Raw genomic sequence first — 20,857 nt, forward strand, 5'->3', positions numbered from 1 at the left:
AAATGCAATGGTGGTTTTGATTGACTGCTACTTTGAACAAAACAGCTGAAAAAAGGCATTTTTTTGGAAACAATTTGAGACATTTGAATACGAACTGAGCATTAAATGATATTCGGGAATTATCGTAAATTTCATTAGGCGTCATAATGGCATTTAGGTTATATGGGAAAATACCCTTATTTCTTGGAAATGCATATTGAAACTTTTGGAAGGTAACTATAATGTCTATTGTTTACTTTTAAGTACTAAAAAGAAGCAAAGATGGCAAAATAATCAATAACTGTTCAGCCTAGGTGATGAGTGTATGAGTACCATGCACCACCATCTTTTTTAATTTTTTTATTTTTGTATTTTGGAAATTTTTTATGAACAGCAAGAGAGTAAAGTGATCAATTTTGACCTTTAGAAAGCTCACTCCCAAGCTTATTGGGTGACAAGAATGGAAGCAAAAGACTCGTTAGATGATTACTGCAGTAGTCATCATGAAAGAGAGAAGTCATATGGACTCCATCATATAGAGAGGAGTGGGCTGATGGGAGACATTTTGCAGGCAGAAACCATAGGATTTTGATAGGCTCGAGGTGGAAGAGGGCGAAAGAAAGGCGAGCCAAGGCTAATAACAAAAGCCAATATATATCCAGTGTTTCGTATATGCCAGTGCAGTGGTTGTTCTAAGTGAGGCACGTGAGTTTAATTCCTGTAAATCTTCACAACCACCTTGTGAGGGAGGCACTGTTGGCACCTCCATTTTACAGATCAGGAAACTTGGGCACAGAGAGGTCAAGCAACGTGCCCAAAGTTATACCCCTAAGTAGGTGGCATTGCTACAAGTGGAATCCGAGCACACACGCAAAACCATTCCTGCTCTTAAGGATAACATCTATACCATTAATTGAGATGCGAAAGAGTACATATTGTATTCACCTGTATGCTCCTCTTCTTAAGGTTTATACGACCCGGCTCACGTAACTTTCTTGGCCCCCACACAACTGGAACCCTTCTCGCCAACCCTGCGACTGGGTGATACAGGTGGTGGCCCTTGGGGAGAAGCATATGTCAAGGTGAGGCCAAGTGCGAATTCTAGAGAAGCGCCTACTATTTGGGGTAGGGAGGGACGGGGTGGGTAGGACCCCCAGTAAGACACTGCTTTTACGCCACGAATGACGCAAATCAACGCAAGAGCCGGGGGTGGAAATGTCGTCACCATCCGCCTGGGGTTGGCGGAGTTGCCGCGAGAGGGGCGTGTAGACCCCGCCTCGGTGGGTGGGGAGTGGCAGGCCCCGCCTCGGCCCCTCTGCCAGGCTCCGGCCCGAGTCGCTGCGGCTCTGGCAGCCGAGCGGGAGCGCGGAGCCCGGAAGGATGCGGCGCCCGCGGCGGCCTGGGGGTCCCGGGGGATCTGGGGGTCTCCGGGTGCTCCTCTGCCTGATGCTGCTGGGCAGCCGTCCGGGAGGCTGCAACGCCATTAGCGCCCACGGTCAGGAGGAAATGGGGGGATTGGGGGAGGATGGTGCCGGGAGCAAAACTCGGTGGGGGGCGTGGGGGGGAAGTGTCACGCAGGTCGCGAGCTCAGGTAGAATGTGTGTGTGGAGTGGAGTAGGGGGAGGCACTGTGAGATGAGGAAGATGAGAGGGCGTCTGCGAGGAAAGGGGCGTAGGCCTGGAGGTGGGGCTGGGAGCTCGGGGGCGGGACCTAAGAGAAGCGGGCTCAGGGGAAGATTGCGGTTTGGGGAGAAGGAATGGGGGTGCATATGGACAGAGGGACCTAGAGACGGGATACAGGACCACAGGAGAAGCAAGTCTCTCCGAGGCGCCAAAAAGTGGCGACAGGAGCTGAGGGATGGAGGAGGGGAGGGAAGAAGAGGGAGCCCTGATCTGCTGGGAGAAGTCGGGGCCGAGAGCTCCGGGGTCCCAGCTTTCCGTACAGTATCAGGCCGAGGGAGGGGCCAGCGTTTCTCTTCAAGCCCAGAGAGGCCGATGGCTGTAATCTGATCTCCGATAAGAGAGGGACAGCTGGGGGAGGGGGCCGAAGAAGGTGAAGAGGGAAGGGTCGTCTCACGTCCCCCTCCCCACGGCCAGGCTTGGTGCTGACTCACGTCTGTGCGGACAGAGACAGTCAGCGCTGACTCACGGGCAGGGGGAGGGGGGGGGGGGGGCGCACGTGGGGGAAGGGGGCAAGCTCGCCGTCTGGCGTTCTCCTTCCCCACCGGGCTTGGAGGCCAATGCAAGATACTTCCTGTGGCGCCGCGGGTTAGGAGGGTGGAAGATGAAGACTGAAATGGCGGAGAGGTCACGTCCCTTGGAGACTCCTCACCCTGTTACCCTTCCCTCCCCCATCACTGCTTCCAGGCAAGCCCTCAGCGGCGCCAGGCTCAGAGCTTCAGCACCACGAACCGCCCCAGCAGTACAGGGGCCGCGGACTGCAGGGACAGCGTGGGGAGCATTGCCTTAGAGACACCCCGCCCATACCCCTTTCCCACACGAAGGGGAAGTGTGCTGGGTTCCCATCTCTTCTGACCCCCAGGCCATTATAAGATGCTTGTGGAGATTGGGAAAGGAAAGTCCCTTTTTCCTCAGAATTTGGACAAAAACTACCCCATAGTAATACTATGAGAGTAGATGTATCAATATGATTCTCCACCATCACGATTCCCATGCACCTGGAGGGCTTCTTCTCCCTATTACTCACTTAAGCTAACAGAGGCTTTTAGGGGAAGAATCCAGACTTGCAGATCTTTAAAATCCAAAGCCGGATCCTGTGCTTTCTTCTCAAGAGGAGGACTCTTCCTCCTCTCCTCCCAGCTTAAAGCCTTCCTTAGAATGAAAGAATGGATCCCATCTGCTTCCCCCTTTTCTAGCCTGTTCATCCATCTGACCATTCTATGTGTGTGGGTGTCTGAGCCTCTGCTCACCTGTCCTCTACAGGCTGTCTGTTTGACCGCAGACTCTGCTCTCACCTCGAAGTCTGTATTCAGGGTGAGTGAGGCCCAAACATAGGATTTACAAAACAGAGTTGGGGGGGTGATGTATAATAAGAAAGAAGTGGGGTGGGCTGGAAGGGAGAGGGGGAACTGGGCTTGGAGAGAAGGGGGACTGGACTGGAGGGGCAGAGCTCTCTGAAGCCAAGAGAGGAGATTGAGGGAGTGCTGTCTATTTGCAGCCTGGACTTGGGAAGGCCTGTTGTCCAAGCCCCCCACCACTGACACCACTTTTGTGCTCTTAGATGGCTTGTTTGGACAATGCCAGGTGGGAGTGGGGCAAGCCCGGCCCCTTTTGCAAGTCACCTCCCCAGTTCTTCAACGCTTACAAGGTGTCCTCCGACAGCTCATGTCCCAAGGTGAGGTCTAGATGCGCTGGAGGAGGGAGACTGTAACTTGGTTAGATAAGGGTGGGGAAGGGAGGGGCCACCTGACTCCAGGATTCCTCTCATGGAACATTCCTATCACACCCACTCTGGAACCTCACCTTCCCAGACCTTACTGGAGAAGGAGGCAAGACAGGAGTGGGGGTGGAACCCTAGAGGTAGGCTGTTCACACTTAGACTCTCTGGAGGAATCCAGAGGAGGCTTCTAGAAGACACCACTGGAAGAGGCCAGCATTTATATCTTTAGGACCAACCCACTCCCTGGAACTGACTGAGTACTCCAGGGCCATGAGTCCTGGAGTCTTCAGCCAGGAGAATACCCCACTCATCCAATTCACTCATTCAACCAATATTTATTGGGTACTTCTACATGGCAAACGTAGTTTTAGGTGCTTGGGATATATCAGGGAGTGAAACAAAGATCTCTGCCTACTGGGGTTTACATTCAGGGGTGAAGGGAGGGAATACACTAGAAATTAGAAAACACTAGTATGTTAGAAGGTGATAAGTGCCATGGAGAAAACAATTACAGCAGGATAAAGGGATCAGAAATGGTGAGGTAGGAAGCTGTGGTATTAAATTGAGTGGTCAAGATAGACCTTATTGAGACTGAAATTCAAATAAAGACATCAAGGAGGTGGGGATGCTTTCCCAGAAGGTTATCTCAGGGAAGAGTGTTTCGGGTGGCCAGGGAGCTAGATAGAATAAAAGCCCTAAGATAGGAGCATGAGTTTGAGGAACACCATGGAGAACCCCTCTACAGAGTGGCTCTGAAGGAGTGATGGAGAGGCAGAGTAGAAGATGCAGTCAGGTAGGTAATGAGGGAAGGGATGCTCTGGGATTTTATATGAGAATGTATGGACATTGGCTTTACTCTGAGTAAAAGAGGAAACCATCACAAGGTTTGAGCATAGGGGTGCATGATCTCACTTCTACTTTAAAAAGATCACTCTTGCTGCTGTGCTGAGAATAGAATGTAGGGAGTCAATGGTAGAAACAGAAACACGAAACATTAAAAGCTATCACAGTAACTCATGTAAGAGATGAATAAGCATGGACCAGGGTGGTTGCAGGGAGGTAATGAGAAATGACAGAATTCTGCCTGTATTTTTAAGGTAGTAAGCATGATTTCATGAAATATTGGATAGGGCCATGAAAGAAAGGGAGTAGTCAAGGATGACACCTAGGTTTTATTGCCTGAACAGCTAGGTTGATGTACATGTCATTAATTATGCAGAAGGATCAACTTGAGGAAAGGGGTGTTCAGTTTTGAATACACTGAGTTTAAGATATCCATTCAATAACGTGAGAAGTTGAGTATATAAGATTGGGTTTTAAAAAGGAGAGGTCCGGAGTGGAGATATGAATTTGGGATTCTTTGGCATATAGATGGTAATTAAACCCATGAGGTGAATGAAATAACCAAAAGATTGTGTGTTTATGAAGAAGAGCCCTAAAGAATTCTATTATTAAGAGGACCAGAAGAAGGAACAGAACCAACAAGGGAGTCTGAGAAGGGAGAGCCAGCAAGGTAGGAGGAAAAACAAGAGTGTATGGTGTCCTAGAAGCTAAGTGAAAGTGTATCAAGGAGGAAGGAGTGATCAACAGTGTCAAATGATGGTGGTAGGTTAAGTGAGATGAGATCTGAGAATTGACCCTGGATTTAGATATGCAGAAGCCACTGGTGATCTTGATGAAAGCCGTTTTGGTAGAATAGTTGGGAATAAAATCCTGAATAGAATGGATAAGAGGGAATGGGAGGAAAAGAACTGGATACAGCCAGTATAAATAACACTTTCAAAGAGTCTTGCTACAAAGAAAAGCAAAGAAATGGGGTGATAGCTGGAGGGGACTGTGGGATCAAACAGTATTTTTATAAGATGGGAGAAACTGCATCATGTTTGTATGTGAATGGGAATAATTCAGTAGGGAACAGGAGAAAATGATGATGCAGGAAATAGGGGAGAATTGTGGGGAAGATGTTCTTGAGTAGGTAGTAGGGGATGAAATCTCGTGCTCAAGCAGAGGAATTGGCCTTATACAGGGACACAGATAGTTCATCTAATGTTAATAGGCAAAAAAGCAGGTATAGATCCCAGGATATGAGTTAAGAGCAGTACAGATTATTAATCCAGAAACAAGGAAAAAGGAATGGGGGTGGAGAGTGGGAGATTATCCCTTTAAAATAGATGACTGACCTTTCCTGAGAGCAGAGCTTCATGGAGGAAAACGGTCAAACGGAGATCTGCCTCATGATAAGATGATGCTGCTGAATGTTTAAAACAGCTGTATAGTGCTTTGGAGTTTTCCAAGCACTTTTGTTTTCCTGATTGTACTTAATCTTTACTACAGACCCATAAAGTATATATTATTCTCACTTTACAAATAAAGAAAACTAAGGTTCAGGATCAATAAAAAGAAGCTGAGGGCTTCCCTGGTGGCGCAGTGGTTGAGAGTCCGCCTGCCGATGCAGGGGACAAGGGTTCGTGCCCCGGTCTGGGAGGATCCCGCATGCCGCGGAGCGGCTGGGCCCGTGAGCCATGGCCGCTGAGCCTGCGCGTCCGGAGCCTGTGCTCCGCAACGGGAGAGGCCACAGCAGTGAGAGGCCTGCGTACCACAAAAAAAAAAAAAAAAAAGCTGAATAATAATATTGATGATGATTATAATAATAGCACTTATTGAAAGCTCCCTATGTGTCAGGTACTATTCTAACCATTTTGTATTGTGTATTTTAATTATCGCAACAATTTTAGGAGGTATAAACCCCCATTTTTCAGATGAGAGAACTAAGGCTCGGATAGGTTCAGCTAAGGTTACACAATTAGTAAGTGGCAGAGGACTTAAACCCAGTCTCACTGGAAGCAGTCTCACTCCCAGATCTATGCCTGAGTGTGGGAAAAGGACAGCTCAAATCACCCACCGCATCTCTAGACCCCCTCCGCTGTTCCTCTGCCCTGCCAAATTCAATACACTGCTGGGTAGAGGGTGCAGTTTTGATCTACACTGGTCCCTGTTACTGGGCCCTCAGACTTTCCCAAGCCAATCTCAATCTCACCCTATTCTGTTCCCTGGCAGGACTGTCCTGGCACGATGACCTCACCCAGTATGTGATCTCCCAGGAAATGGAGCGCATCCCCAGGCTTCACCCAGCAGAGCCCCATCCAAGGGACAGGTAGGCATCATTTCTCATCAACTCTGTCATAGCAAGGCTGGTGGATCTGTGATCATCCTGATGGACAGAGGGAAATGGGTACAAAAATCAGCAGGCTGGGGCTTGGGTAAAAGAGGTTCTGGAGTAGTCAGTCATCTGACACGCTCACATGCCCAACACGAGCTGAGCTCATCCCTGGGGATCCAGCAGAAGAGGGCCATTAAAAACTGTTTTAGGGCTTCCCTGGTGGCGCAGTGGTTGAGAGTCCGCCTGCCGATGCAGGGGACACGGGTTCGTGCCCCGGTCTGGGAGGATCCCACATGCCTTGGAGCGGCTGGGCCCGTGAGCCATGGCCTCTGGGCCTGCACATCCGGAGCCCGTGCTCTGCAGCGGAAGAGGCCACAGCGGTGAGAGGCCCGCGTACCACAAAACAACAAAAAAAACTGTTTTCTTTTGTGTTTTTTTTGCCTAACAAAGTCTTTTTTAAATTTTTAATTGAAGCATAATTGATTTACGGTGTTAAAAACTGTTTTGAAACATTTGGACTTTTGGTATTTTGTTTTTGGTCTGGTTTGTCTTTTAATGAATTCATTTACTCAGCAAAAAATACAGGGTTATACTATGTGCCAATCACTGTGCTAATCTTTACGGATACAAAGTAGGAGAACAAGACAAATTACTTTTTCTCTAGTACTGACATAGGAAAGATATGTTAGCAAAGTTTCACCCACATCAGACTCAGATATGAATCAGATAATGGTAGTACTTGAACTGATTTCTGGGATGCATCAGGAGATAGAGAGAGTGGAGAAGCTATAATAATTAGTACTACATGGTATTGGCACAGACATATATATAAGTACTTATAAGTACGTGTAAAATTATGTTCCTTTTTACAGTTTTTTAAAAATATACGTGCATCTATGCTTTTTCAAATTCTTTTCCCATTTGGATTGTTTCATAATATTGAGCAGAGTTCCCTGTGCTATACAGTAGGTCCTTGATGGTTATCTGTTTTAAATATAGCAGTGTATACAGGACATTTGGTATCTTAAAAGAAGCATCAAAGTAGTCATCATGGAACAAATTAGAATTTTGTCGGACTGAAGTCGTTTAATGTTCGGTTTTGTTACTATGTGGAATTGTATATGGTAGGAGGCACCATCATCTTTTTGTGGTTAGGGGCTCTGAAGGCATCATTCAGACCCTGTAAAGCAGAGGAAAGTAAATGACGGCTCGGGGCTCAGACGATGACACTAGGTGAAGGAGGCAGAGTGGGGCAGGGGGAACAGAGTGAGAGCGCACAGTACTGAGTGTTTGAATGCGTACTTGGGGACATGCCCACAGGGACAGTGTGGCAAGCTGCAGACACAGTTCATCTAGAACGGTTCCCAGCTGCCTTCCCCTTCTCCTGTTCTCCCCTCTCCATCTCTAGCCTCACGCTTCCAGCTCTGCCGCTGTGTTTCAGGGATCCAGGCATGCTTACCAGGGAGGCGATGACCTCTGCCCCAGGCTTGGCCCTCTGGCCCTTCCCCATGCTACTGTCTCCTCGCCTGAGGCTACCTCATCTCTTAAGAGAGCAGGCTCATTCTATGCTAAGCCTGGACCCACCATCTCTGCCTCGTAGGCTCTATATGCCCTCCCCCACACGACCAACACACACACACACACACACACACACACACACACACACACAAACACACACACACACACACACTTTGCTTTCCTCCCCAGATCTGGCTTGGCGCCCAGGAGACCGGGTCCCGCTGGGGAGCTGCTTTTACAGGGCATCCCCACTGGCTCCGCCCCTGCTCCCCAGCATCGGCTTCCTCGACCTCCAGTAGGTAGGGGTGGAGCTGGGGCAGGCTCCCCCCTCTCCCCTTTGCAGGCTGAGCTGCTGCCCCCTCTCCTGGAGCATCTGCTGCTGCCCCCGCAGCCTCCCCACCCCGCCCTGAGTTATGAACCTGCCCTGCTGCAGCCCTACTTGTTCCATCAGGTGAGCCCTGGACCTCCGCCCCACCGCAACCCCAGTCCCCCAGCCCTGATGTCTGCTCTCATCCGAATCTCTGGTTTCCCACAGTTTGGCTCCCGCGATGGCCCCCGGAGCTCAGAGAGCTCCCCAGGAATGGTCAGTGTTGGCCCCCTGCCCAAGGCTGAACCGCCAGCCCTCTTCAGCAGAACTGCCTCCAAGGGCACGTTCGGGGCTCACCCTGGCCGTTCCTATGGGGACCCTCCAGGGCCTCCGCCTGCTCAGCTTCTCCAGGAGTCAGGGCTGCTCTACCTGGCCCAGGAGCCACAAGTGCCCAGCAGGGCCAGGGCACCAAGGCTGCCAGAGCAAGGGGGCAGCAGCCAGGCAGATGACTCCTCAGAAGGCTATGAGGAGGAAGGACTAGAGGGTCGCAGGGAGAAGCCTCCTTCCCCAGAAGAGCAGCCAGGTAACAGAGTCCGCAGCATCCACTCCCTGCCTGTGGGGCTGCTTTCTGGGAGGTGGGGCGGGGAGGGTCCTTCCTGACTACCCATGCATTTGTTAATTTGTCCTTAAAGTCACCTACACACTCAGCTAATGTCTACCGACCACCTGCTCTATGCCAGGCACTAGGTAGGCAGTGGGGATACAGTGGGGGCAGTAGAGCTGACATGACTCTTCTTCAGCTGGGGGATCAAGGAGTCCCTGCTGGGCCTGAAGTTTGGTCTTGACACAGGAAGCTCTTTCCCCCAAAGTGTGGACAAGGGTGGGAAGGGGAGGGCATCAGTGTCCTGGTGTTTGAAAAGTTCTTAAATGTACCACCGGTCCCCCCCACCCCCAAATGCATCCCACAAGTTCATCTCGGCACCAGCCCTAAGCTCCGTGTCTGGCTCCCTGCAGATGTGACTCTGCAAAGGCTGGCAGCTGTGCTGGCGGGCTACGGGGTGGAGCTCCGTCAGCTGACTCCTGAGCAGCTCTCCACCCTCTCCACCCTGCTGCAGCTGCTGCCCGAGGGTGCAGGACGAAATCTGGGTGAGTGTCCAGGCAGAGAGACTACCAGCCCCGTGGAGGCCTCTTGCCCGACTTCTCAAGACCACAGCAAGCAACCTAGAGGGAAAGGGCCAAGGTCAGGGGAGGGAGTTCTTTTGAGACACGGAGTCATTGCCAGCCAAGGGCGGGGAGCAAGGGGTGGGGTGGTGAGCCGAGGAGTTAGAGCAGGAAAGGACTGGAGGATGGAAGCAATGGGAAAAGAAGCCAACAGGGGGTGTGAGCCGGGACCAGGAGGCACGGAGAAAGCTGGGCGGAAGATAATGAGGACCTAAGGAGGGGCATGGCCACTAAAAAGGAGAAGCCAATGATTGATGGGCAGAGGGAGGACTGAGCAGAGAAGAGCTTTGAGAGGTGTGGCCAATAACAGAGGGAGGAGTTGATAAAACAATGAATTATAAGGCAGATGCACAGAGGCATGAGGCCACGCGTAGGAAGAGACCAGCGATAGGGTCTTGGTTACTGACGCGGGGAAAGAGGCCACAGCAAATGTAACAGGCTCAGGGCCTCTGGCCTTTTCTCCCACCTGCGTTGTGTGGACCTTGGCCTTGGCCCTTTGCCCAGAGTCTTGTTTTTCCTGTCTCTGCAGGAGGGGTTGTAAACATTGGAGCTGACATCAAGAAAGTGAGTTTGTGACACCTGCCTGACCCATAAGTGCCCAATGGCAGCAAACCCCTTGACTGAGATCTAAATCTCAGTATCAGGACCCAGAATCTGTATCCTCCAAGCCCTCATTTTGGTGGAACTGAGGCCCAGAGGCTGCAAGTCATTGTTTAAGGTCTCACCTCAAGTTGAAGGCAGAGCTGGGACCAGAAGCTAGAATTCTTGATTCACTGCTTTTTTACACTACAGTCATCTCAGACCACACTCTGAGGGTCCCTAGGGGAAGTGGGGGGACGCGAGCAGGCGGGCTCCTGACTGCCCTGCGGCTTGAGGCACTCTATCCGTTTCACATGTTGGATTTCTAAGATTGTGTGGCTAAACAGAAGTCGAAAGACCACGGCTTGCCTGTTCATCTTCTCCCCTAACCCCAGCTTTCCTCACTCTGGAGCTTCTCCCCACTCCAGCCCCATCCTGTGGATTATTACTGATCATGAATAATCACTCATTCAGTCCTTTTTTCATTCATTCATTCATTCATTCATCCACTTGACTCACTTTCCTGGATGCCCTCTCTGTACCCGGTGCTGACCTGGGCCTGGGGATAGAAAGAGAAACATGTCCTAAGCACCCCTGTGGGAGCTCAGCGTCCAGAGTGTGGACCCCCTCCCCCCCGACCCCTCCACCGTTAGAGACCATACCTCTGTCCTCTCTTCTAAACAGACAATGGCGGAGCAGGTGCAGGGCGCAGACGCAGCGGAGCCTCCACCGCCCACGCCCTCCCTGCCCGGATCCCCCACTGCTAGTCCCACCTCCAATAAAGCCCAGCAGGAGCTGAGCTCTGGATCCTCTGAGCCTCCCAAAGCTGCCGGCCCCCCTGCCACGCCCATCCTGCGAGAGGAGAAAAGTCCACTGGGCCAGAGCCAGCCCACGGCGGCAGGGCAGCCCTCTGCTAGGCCATCAGCAGAGGAATATGGCTACATTGTCACTGACCAGAAGTAAGGGCTCCAGCCTGGGGCAGCCTCCTGGTCCCTTGGGTGTTGGGCTGGCCCGCCTGGCAGGAAGCAGAGAGCAGAAGTCCAGATGTGGAGTACACACGGGGCTGGGCTGCTCTGCACCCCTGGAGGTTGTTTCAAGGAAGTGGCCTAGAGGGTCCCCACTTTCCTTCCTCTGCCGGCTCCCCACCTCCAGGCCCCTGAGTCTGGCTGCAGGAGTGAAGCTTCTGGAGATCCTGGCTGAGCATGTGCACATGTCCTTGGGCAGCTTCATCAACATCAGGTGGGGCTGTATCTGGCTGGGGCAGCAGGGATCTAGCAGGTAGCTTGAAGCGGGAGGTGGCTGGAGGGGCTCAGGGTAGGAGGGGAAGACAAACTGTGAGTAAGGGGCCAAGGTTGGGTCAAAGATGTTTCCAGCCGCACTGAAGGTACAGCCACACCCAGCCCTGCTGCTGGCCCCATCCAGTATCTTCCCAGCCTCAAACACCCCTGTATGGCATCTCTGATTGGTTTTAGCCCCATCCTCTAACAGGGAGAGGGCCAGAGAGGACCTCTCATTTTGGATCTGGCGTCTGTGGTGGGTGAGGCAGTAACATACCTCCTATTCGGCAGTGTCGTGGGACCAGCCCTTACCTTCCGCATCCGGCACAATGAACAGAACCTGTCTTTGGCTGACGTGACCAAGCAAGCTGGTAAGTACTCCTTGACCCCAGGCTGAGTTGTATATATCCAGGCCTGTGGCTGGTGCTCCCCTTGAAATATTCCCAGCCCACATGGACCCTGCCTGCCACCTGGCATAGCATGACATGGGGTGGAGTCCACATGGGGCTGGACACAATCTGACCTACATCCTCCCTGCAGGGATGGTGAAGTCTGAACTGGAAGCACAGACAGGGCTCCAGATCTTGCAGACAGGCGTGGGACAGGTATGAGATAACTGAAGGATCAATCAAAGCTCCAGAGGGCTCATGTTGCCCACAAGAGATGCAGGCGAACGACAGGAGAATAGGAGCTGAGATCTATCTGGCTGGTCCCCCAGCTTTGCCAAAGCAGCCCTCCCCCGTGCAGTTTTCTTTCTGACCAGCAGATGGCCCCAGCAGCTCCTCCCTGCAGGTCCAGCCTTCTCTCCGAAGCCAGCTTACTTGGAAGAATCACCTGAGATGGCCATAGCTGTCCATAGATGTTCTAGAGCAAAGTCTCAAATTCCAAGGGAAAACATGACACAGAAAGGACACTGAACTCAAAATATGCTTCTATTCTGCATCCAACACTGATGCCTCACATTCTACTCTTTGATCTCTTGGGTCTCTCTATACTTCTCTGTATGCATTTTTAAATGCAAAAACTCCTAGGGAGGATCACCCACTAAGTCTCTGGCAGTGCAATGTGGTTGAGTTGCCTCAACGGGGATTGAGAAGGAAGATCTTCGGCCTCTCCAGGTCCTTCTGCCTGTACCGCCATGCCCCTGCCTCCCAGCTTTGCCCCAGGAGATATCCTAGCAGGGAGTGGGCCATGGGACAGGGGTGGGGAGCAGCTCCTAAGTCTCCCCACACCACTGCCCCCCTTGATTCTAGCCTTGTTCCCACAGAGGGAGGAGGCAGCCGCCGTCCTTCCCCGACCAGCCCACGGCAGCTCTCCCATGCGCTCCATGCTGCTTACTCTGGTGGCCCTGGCAGGTGTGGCCGGGTTGCTCGTAGCTCTGGCAGTGGCCCTGTGTGCACGGCAGCGTGCGCGGCAGCGGGACAAGGAGCGCCTGGCCGCGCTGGGACCCGAGGGCGCCCACGGTGACACTACCTTTGAGTACCAGGTGTGCAGCCGCAGACGCTTGTTGATGAGAGGGAGTGGAAGGGGCTCGGGAGTCGGGGCCTCACCTGGGATGAGGGTGGGGAGCTGGATGTCCAGGCAGGTGCTGGAGAAGCCCCAGTGGGAGTGCTGCGGGGCCATTTTGAATGGATGGGAACTGAGAGCAGATGGTTGCTGACGTTCTCCCCAGTGCTGTGATTCGGGGGGGGGCTCTAGGCTTCTGCTCTGTGACATCCGAGGTTGTCATAGGCATAGGCACCAGCCAAGCAGAACAGCCCCGAAAAGGATGAGAGCCATGGCAGAAGACCCTACCCCAGAGGAAATGGGTTTCATTCAAAAACAATCAAGGACAAGCCTAGGGACTCTACTGAACTGAGCCCAGGACCCTGTTGGGAAGGATTCAGGAGACCTTGGACCCTGCCCCATCCTTCTTCCGCAGGACCTGTGCCGCCAGCACATGGCCACAAAGTCCCTGTTCAACCGGGCAGAGGGTCCACCGGAGCCCTCTCGAGTGAGCAGCGTGTCCTCGCAGTTTAGTGATGCGGCCCAGGCCAGCCCCAGCTCCCACAGCAGCACACCGTCCTGGTGCGAGGAGCCCGCCCAGGCCAACATGGACATCTCCACGGGACACATGATTCTGGTCAGGACAGGGCATCGGCCCAGAGTGGGTGAGGGGACCGGACGGTGGGAGGGGCAAGGCTGGCAGTGGGGGCCAGCGCCAGGCTGTGGTGTCCCTGTAGGCGTACATGGAGGACCACCTGCGGAACCGGGACCGCTTGGCCAAGGAGTGGCGGGCCCTGTGTGCCTACCAGGCGGAGCCCAACACCTGTGCCACCGCCCAGGGGGAGGGCAACATCAAAAAGAACCGCAACCCTGACTTCTTGCCCTGTGAGTGAGTCCTGCTGACCCGCCGGCCCCAGCCCTCTGTCTGCTGGGAGCTCTGGAGGGCTTGGGGGCGGGGCCGGGATCCTGGCTCAAGCTGAGTGGCAGAGGTGCCAGGACCCCAATGACTGGAGGGACTTCTGGGGTGGGATGCGGGGTCTGTGCAGATGACCACGCACGCATCAAGCTGAAGGTGGAGAGCAGCCCTTCTCGGAGCGATTACATCAACGCCAGCCCCATTGTGAGTGGCCCCCACCTCCTCCCTGTTTTCATCCTGCCCCCATAGACTCCATTTCCCCACCCAAGGCCCCAGAATTGTGAGCCTGATATCCTAGCATGGAAATGGGGCTTCTCAGCCTCCCCTAGACCCTGGCCCGCTCCCTTTGACCGAGCGTCTCCATAGTGGCATTTCCCATTCTGGCTCACGATGTATCTTTCCCGTCCCCAGATTGAGCACGACCCTCGGATGCCAGCCTACATAGCCACACAGGGCCCACTGTCACATACCATCTCAGACTTCTGGCAGGTGGGCTTTTGGAGGGAGGGCTTTTCCAGGGAGTAGGCGCCCTTGTGGCCAGCCAGGGCCAGCCAGGTCCCAGGGAGGTTAGAATGGAGCTTACCTGGGTCTCTGTCCCTAGATGGTGTGGGAGAGTGGCTGCACCGTCATTGTCATGCTGACCCCGCTGGTGGAGGATGGTGTCAAGCAGTGTGACCGCTACTGGCCAGATGAGGGCTCCTCCCTCTACCATGTATATGAGGTCAGCAGGACCCCACGGCCAGGAGACGATGGGGGTGGAGAAAATGGATGGTGCACCACTCATGCATGTGTGAACATATGTGTATATAAACATATATGTGCATACACGTATTCACATACATGCATATACATGTGTGTATGTGTGTGTCCAGTCTAGGGCCAAAAAGCACTTGTAAGGACCTATGATGAAAGGTACAGATACAAAGCTATAAAACCACTGAAACTAAGGTAAGAAGCTAAGAGTCAGGAGTACAGTTTTGAGACAGGGAAGATAAGTATACTCAAAGGCCAAGATTGAGACCTACTTTTATTGAGCCTAACTTAGATCTGAGTTTCCTGGAGGCCAAAGCGAAGAAAGAAATGCCACCAGTCACATATATTGCTTATTTAAAACAGAAACAAACTTTTTCATTAGGAGAAAAGTTAGGTAGGGGGGAACTGGGCAGAGGCAAGGCAAGGGAAGGAGCAACATTCCTGACAAATGGGAGGTGACACCCCCCCCAATAAGACAAGAGACATTAATTGCACACGTCCAGTTTCTCATGAGCACTGGATAGCAGTTTCGCATCATCAGATGAGCACACAATGGTCTTTTTAAGTTTTAAAAATTGGTCTTGCTTGTGGTTAAAGAAAAAAATCAAATGGAAAATATAGAATTTTATCAAAGTTTACGGTGTGTGTAGCACAGACACTTTGCTAGTCTCTGTGCAGAAGAGGAAGGAGAAACTTTGAATTCAAGAGGCTCACAATATTGGGAATTCCCTCGCGGTCCAGTGGTGCTTTCACTGCCCTGGGCCTGGGTTTGATCCCTGGGGGATCTAAGATCCCTCAAGCCACGGGGCTCAGCCAAAACAAACAAATGAAAACTCACAATAGTTGTGTCTAGATGAAAAAGCCACCAGTTGTCCTGAGCAGTCCATAAGTGACACAAACAGCTAGGGTTCTTGGGGACAGCTGGAACAGTTGGGGCGGGTGGTTGGGTGAGCTTCCTGGAGGATTTAGAATCTGACTGGCCTGGGAGGCCGGGAGGATTTGGAGATGCCCTGCCGCGCTCAGTCCTGCACCCCCCTCCTCCGCAGGTGAACCTCGTGTCGGAGCACATCTGGTGCGAGGACTTCCTGGTGCGGAGCTTCTACCTGAAGAACGTGCAGACCCAGGAGACGCGCACGCTCACGCAGTTCCACTTCCTCAGCTGGCCGGCAGAGGGCACCCCGGCCTCCACCCGGCCCCTGCTGGACTTCCGCAGGTGAGCGCCCCAGCGCCTGGGCGGTGGGGCGGCCCGGGGGAGGCTCCGAGGAGCCGGAGAGAAAGCAGCACAGGAGCAGGGGGCCGGGAGCTAGGCTCCCTTACCTTCCCCCAGTCCATCAGGTCCTCCTAGGGCCCCAGGTCAGGTGAGGCAGATCCTGTAGCCTGACCTGGAGCCTCGGCCTCAGGTCCACTGGTGCCCCCTGCTAGACACCCCAAACCAGGACTGACTCTGACTTCCTGGACCCCCTTCCAGACACCAGCCCCCAAACCAGAACTGACGCTCTGTCTCGCTGTGCCCATTCCTCCACTGCTGTACTCCAGCCCCTGTCTGCTCTCTCTCTGCTGGCCAGCTGTCTCCTCCCTCTCTCTTGCACTCTTTTTCTCCCTGCCTCTCCATGTCCGGTGCTTTCTCCGTAACCCCATTCCCCCCAAGAAGGGCTCACTTTGTTTCTAGCTCTCTCCCTCTCCTCGGTCCCTGCTGCCTGTTTCCGCCTGTCCTGTGCTTCCAGGTGGCCAGCACTAGTCTCTGTGTCTGCTGTCCCCTCGCTGTCTCTCACTCCCTCCTGCCATCCCCCTTCTTTATCCCTCTGTGTCTCTTTGCCTCTGTTTTTCTTTCCCTTTGTCTTTCCCTCTCTTTCCCTCTCTTCCTTCCCTCTTTTCTCTCCCCCCTCCCTCCCCCGCCCACCTCTTTGTCCATCACTGTGTCTCAAAGTCTGTCTCACTCTTCCTCTCCATCCACGTTCCCCCCTCTCTGCACCTCTTCCTGTTCCTTCTCCCTGCTCTGTTTCCTCCACCTCCCTCCCATGTCTGCCTATTTACTCTGCCTCTCTGTCTCTGTCTCCCCCCACCATCTCTCATTCTCTACATGGCTCTATCTCTCCCTGGCTCTGTCTCCCTTCACTGTCCCCTCCCTCCTCCCTCCCTCTCTCTCTCTCTCTCTCTCTCTCTCTCTCTCTCTCACGGCTGCCAGTGTCATTTTTGTGATCTGCAGCTAGTATTCTCACTCCAGTTGCATAGTCACAAAAGTGATCATTGGCAGGTGTGGCCGCTGCATGGACAGGACATGAGGACGTGTGGGCCCAGGGACCACCCTGAAGGCTGCTGGGAGAGCCAGGGGCTGGGGGGACTCAGGCAAGAGACAAATACTATCAAAGGGAGTGTGGGAGGATCTCTGGATTCTTGGGGACTCAGTGGAACCAGGTGGGGGCTGGGACAGGAGGCTAACAGGGGGACCTGCCCTGTTCTGACGCTGAAACCGTGACCAGGCCAGGCCTCCAGCATCCCCTGCCTGTCCCCTCTCTAGACAGGTGGCTGAGAAGTCTGCTGCCAAGGCTGGGGCCTCACCCACACTGTGGCGGCTTCCTGCTTCTCTGCCCCTTGCCCGGCTGGCCTGAGGTCTCTAGGCGCTAGGCAGAGAGCAGAGGGGCAGAGCCGGTGGGGGCGGGGGGCAGTTGAGGGAGGAACCTGGGGATAGTTTCTGAGCCTCAGGACAATGGTTTCTAACTGGGGTCCCCGGGGCCTGAGGCACAGGCTTCTCAAAAGCAACGCTAGGGGCATCAGAGCTATTTTTTTTTGTTTTCCACATTTTAAAAGTCTTTATAGAACTAGTGCATGGACCTGTTTTAAGGCTGCACAGGTTAGCCAAAAGGTTATATTTCTTTGCTTTAGGCTGGGATTATGTAAACTCAGTTGGCATTAGACACCCAGAACAAATTAATCGCTGCTTAATAAATATAGTTTGGTGAAGGTCCACCAGAGGCAAGGCAAAATAATTCTTTAAGTCCTAGAAAGTGACTCTGAGCAAGTTCCTTGACCTCTGTCTGTTTTCTTACCTGTGAAATGAGAATGATGACCCATACTTTAGGGGTTGTTACAAAAGTCAGTAGCATAAAGTCTGTAAAGTCTGCTTTAAGTGCTTGGCACGTAGCAAGGGCTCTATTAATTCTAAATACTGTTTCTTATCATTATTATTAAATGATTGGGAACCACTGTGGCAACTTCTGTTCAACCCCAGCCCTGATATACCAGCCAATATGCTAGAAAACCATGTGGACTCCTGGAAAACCTTTCAAAGTCACCTGGCCCCTGCAAGCCTTGAGGAACCAGATGGAGGACCACTAAGTTCCAAGCTTCCCCTGAAGTACTCTAATAACCCTTCAGAAGGTCCTCCCTTGCCCTGGCCCATTGGAGGTATCAGAAATCTGCAAGTGACTCTCAAAGCAGGAATGTCATAAGGGACAAGGGCAGGTTAGACTGGGCCACCGAGAGAGGAAGAAACCCCCTGCTCATTGCTGAGCTGCTGTGATCAGGGCAGCAGAGTCGGAGGTCCAGGTGGACCAAGTCTGAATATGACCCAACCACGGAACACCAGTGTGGAGGCAAGACTTATCCAGGGAGACAGGTGCAGCATCATATTCAGAGCGGAGGTGTTGTCCTCCCCTCGCCAGAGGAACTCTGTGCCCAGGGCTACTACCCGACCTCACTGCTGGTGAGGACCACAGGTAGCCTGGGTGGCGAGCGGAACACCTTGGGCAGTTGTAGGGGCAGAGCAAGGATGTGGCAAGATTGACACCCTTGAAGTCACCAGAAAGCCTATCCTCCCTGAACTTCTGGCAGAGGTGGCTGTTAATATTATTATGTCTTATTATTAATCATACTATCATTTAATGAGCATCTACTGTGTGCCAGGTATTGCACTTAGTTCTTTACATGGATTATTTCACATAATCATAGTAAGAACCCTAAGAAGGAGGTTACTACTCTTATCATCCCCACTTTACAGGTAATAAAACTGAGGCTCAAAGAGGTTAAATCAGTTGTTCCAGGTGCACAGCTTGGGTACATAGCTCGTAAGTGATGAGGCAAGCCCAGTGCCACCTACACTATCTCTGGTTCTTTGCCTCCAGCCCTGACTCCTGTCTCCAGCCCTCTTCCCTCCTCTGCCATTGGCATGTGGGGAGAAAAGGAAGAAAGAGAGGCCCTCAGGTGTGTGTTTCGGTTCCCCTTTCCCTCTGCCGGTGCCCCCTGACCTCACGCCCATTTCTTATTGCAGGAAGGTGAACAAGTGCTACCGGGGCCGCTCCTGCCCCATCATTGTGCACTGCAGGTGCGTTCAGGGGGGCTGGGGTGTGGATGGAGGGGCCCTTGATGCCAGCAAACTACAGCCCATGGGCCAAATTCAGCATACCATCTGTTTTCTTAATGGCCCATGAGCTAAGAATGATGTTCCTATTTTTAAACAGTTGAAGAAAAAAAAAAAACGTTTGACAGAGACTATACGTGGCCCACAAAGTTGAAAATATTTACCATCTTGTCATTTACATAAGAAGTTTGCTGAATGAAAGCCTGGCCAGAGGCTGGAGAAAGCTATTCCCTCTTGCTGCCTCTGCCTCAGGGCAGAGCCAGGGCTATCCTTTTCGGTTACCTCACTGCCCAAGAGACACCCCATGGGTCACAGGCTCCCCACTCGAGACCCAATTCCCAGGACCCAGGGCCTATGACCGTTCCCTCATCCTCCATTCACTCATCCCACCCCCATCCCCAGCTAACCCTAACAGCTCCACCAGTCTCCCCCTCTCCTCCCGGTTCCTGCTGGATCCCAAACTCAGCCTGTCACCATCTCCTCTTTCAGTGACGGTGCAGGAAGGACTGGCACCTACATCCTCATCGACATGGTACTGAACCGCATGGCAAAAGGTGACGACCCCCCTCCTCCCCGGCCACAGCTCACCTACAGCCCAGCCTCTGATTAGAGTCTCCCCAGCCCCTGGGATCACAGGAGTTCGTGGAGGGCAGGTTGCCACACCCCCAGGCTTTCTCCAGTCCTACAAGCCTCCCACCCCAGGATGCCCTAGGCTTTCGGGGTTTTACCCTCCTCTGGACACCCCCTGAGCAGCCCCGTGCTCCCCCTACCCAGGAGTGAAGGAGATTGACATCGCTGCCACCCTGGAGCATGTCCGTGACCAGCGGCCTGGCCTCGTCCGCTCCAAGGTAACCGTTCCTCCCTCCACCCACCCTAGCCACCACCCTTCCCCAACCAAAGTGGCAGCAGCCGGCCTCTCCTGCCTGCCTCCATACCCCTCCCCCGGGAGGGCTCCCTCCCCCCCACCCCACAAGTGACCTCCCCAAAGCACCCTCCACCCCTGGGGCAGGAGCAGAGGCCAGGACCCCCCATGACCCTCCTCCCCCTGCCCTTCCCCAGGACCAGTTTGAATTTGCCCTGACAGCTGTGGCGGAGGAGGTGAATGCCATCCTTAAGGCCCTGCCCCAGTGAGACCCTTGGGGCCCCTCCGTGGGCAGCCCAGCCTCTGCTCCTTCTTTGCTATGTGAGCATCTGTGTACTCACTCCTCACTTCCCCACCTGCCACCTTGGCCCCTCTTGGGCATGTCTAGCCCTTCCAAGAGGAGCATGTAAAGAAGGGGAAGTGGGAAGGGGCACGCCGGGAGCCCTGGCATCAGTCCCGTGGGGGAGCTGGCAGCTGGCCAGGAGGAGAGGAAATCAACAATTCCACCCCAGAGCCTCCTCCTGCCTGAGTTCCCTGGCCCCCATTTCCCACCACTCTGGATGCTCCCAATATGTCTGTGTGGACGCCCTCCACCCTCCGGTGTGGCTAGAATGGGGCGGAGGGGCCACCATGTCCAGCTCTTCCTGTTCTCCCAGCCCCTGCTGCCCGCTGACCTGCCTCCACGACCCACACTCTGGCCCTTGCCCTTCCTACCCCCTCCCCCGGCCCTCCCTCCGCCACATGCCACTCAACTCTCTCCCCCTGGCACAAGAGAACATTTCTAGAAAAATCTACTTTTGTATCAATGTGAATAAAGTTAGTGTGTCGTGTGTGCAGCTGCAACCCAGACTCCTACGCATTTCTGTCTGCTCTGCTTCCAGACTCCAGCCCTGGCCTCAGCCTGGAGCCGGGCCCTGCTGCCTTTCTCAGGAGATGCAGAGAGGGTGATGGGAGGGCCAGGCTGCCAAGTCACGCTCTCCAAGGCTTGAATGGTAGCTAATAACAATTAGGCAGTGGTTTTTTTTATGCTGTGCTCCCTATGTG

The 20,857-nt window shown here is 53.3% G+C and overlaps 1 protein-coding gene across 1 annotated transcript; it reads left to right on the forward strand.

Moving 5' to 3' along the window:
- Positions 1-1,294: 1,294 nt before the first annotated feature.
- Positions 1,295-20,655, forward strand: PTPRN (protein tyrosine phosphatase receptor type N). Its single transcript, XM_029226015.1, has 23 exons — positions 1,295-1,474; positions 2,922-2,972; positions 3,220-3,333; positions 6,436-6,532; positions 8,246-8,507; positions 8,592-8,946; positions 9,378-9,509; positions 10,114-10,148; positions 10,848-11,122; positions 11,316-11,402; positions 11,732-11,811; positions 11,981-12,045; positions 12,708-12,926; positions 13,362-13,562; positions 13,663-13,810; positions 13,972-14,045; positions 14,253-14,330; positions 14,443-14,562; positions 15,641-15,807; positions 18,862-18,915; positions 19,441-19,505; positions 19,726-19,799; positions 20,011-20,655. The coding sequence occupies exons 1-23, from the start codon at positions 1,360-1,362 to the stop codon at positions 20,080-20,082; spliced, it is 2,940 nt and encodes a 979-aa protein (XP_029081848.1). The 5' UTR covers positions 1,295-1,359; the 3' UTR covers positions 20,083-20,655.
- Positions 20,656-20,857: the final 202 nt, after the last annotated feature.

This window comes from Monodon monoceros, unplaced genomic scaffold (genome assembly GCF_005190385.1).
Source record: "Monodon monoceros isolate NGI ecotype Baffin Bay Population unplaced genomic scaffold, NGI_Narwhal_1 Super_Scaffold_16, whole genome shotgun sequence".
Taxonomy (NCBI): domain Eukaryota; kingdom Metazoa; phylum Chordata; class Mammalia; order Artiodactyla; family Monodontidae; genus Monodon; species Monodon monoceros.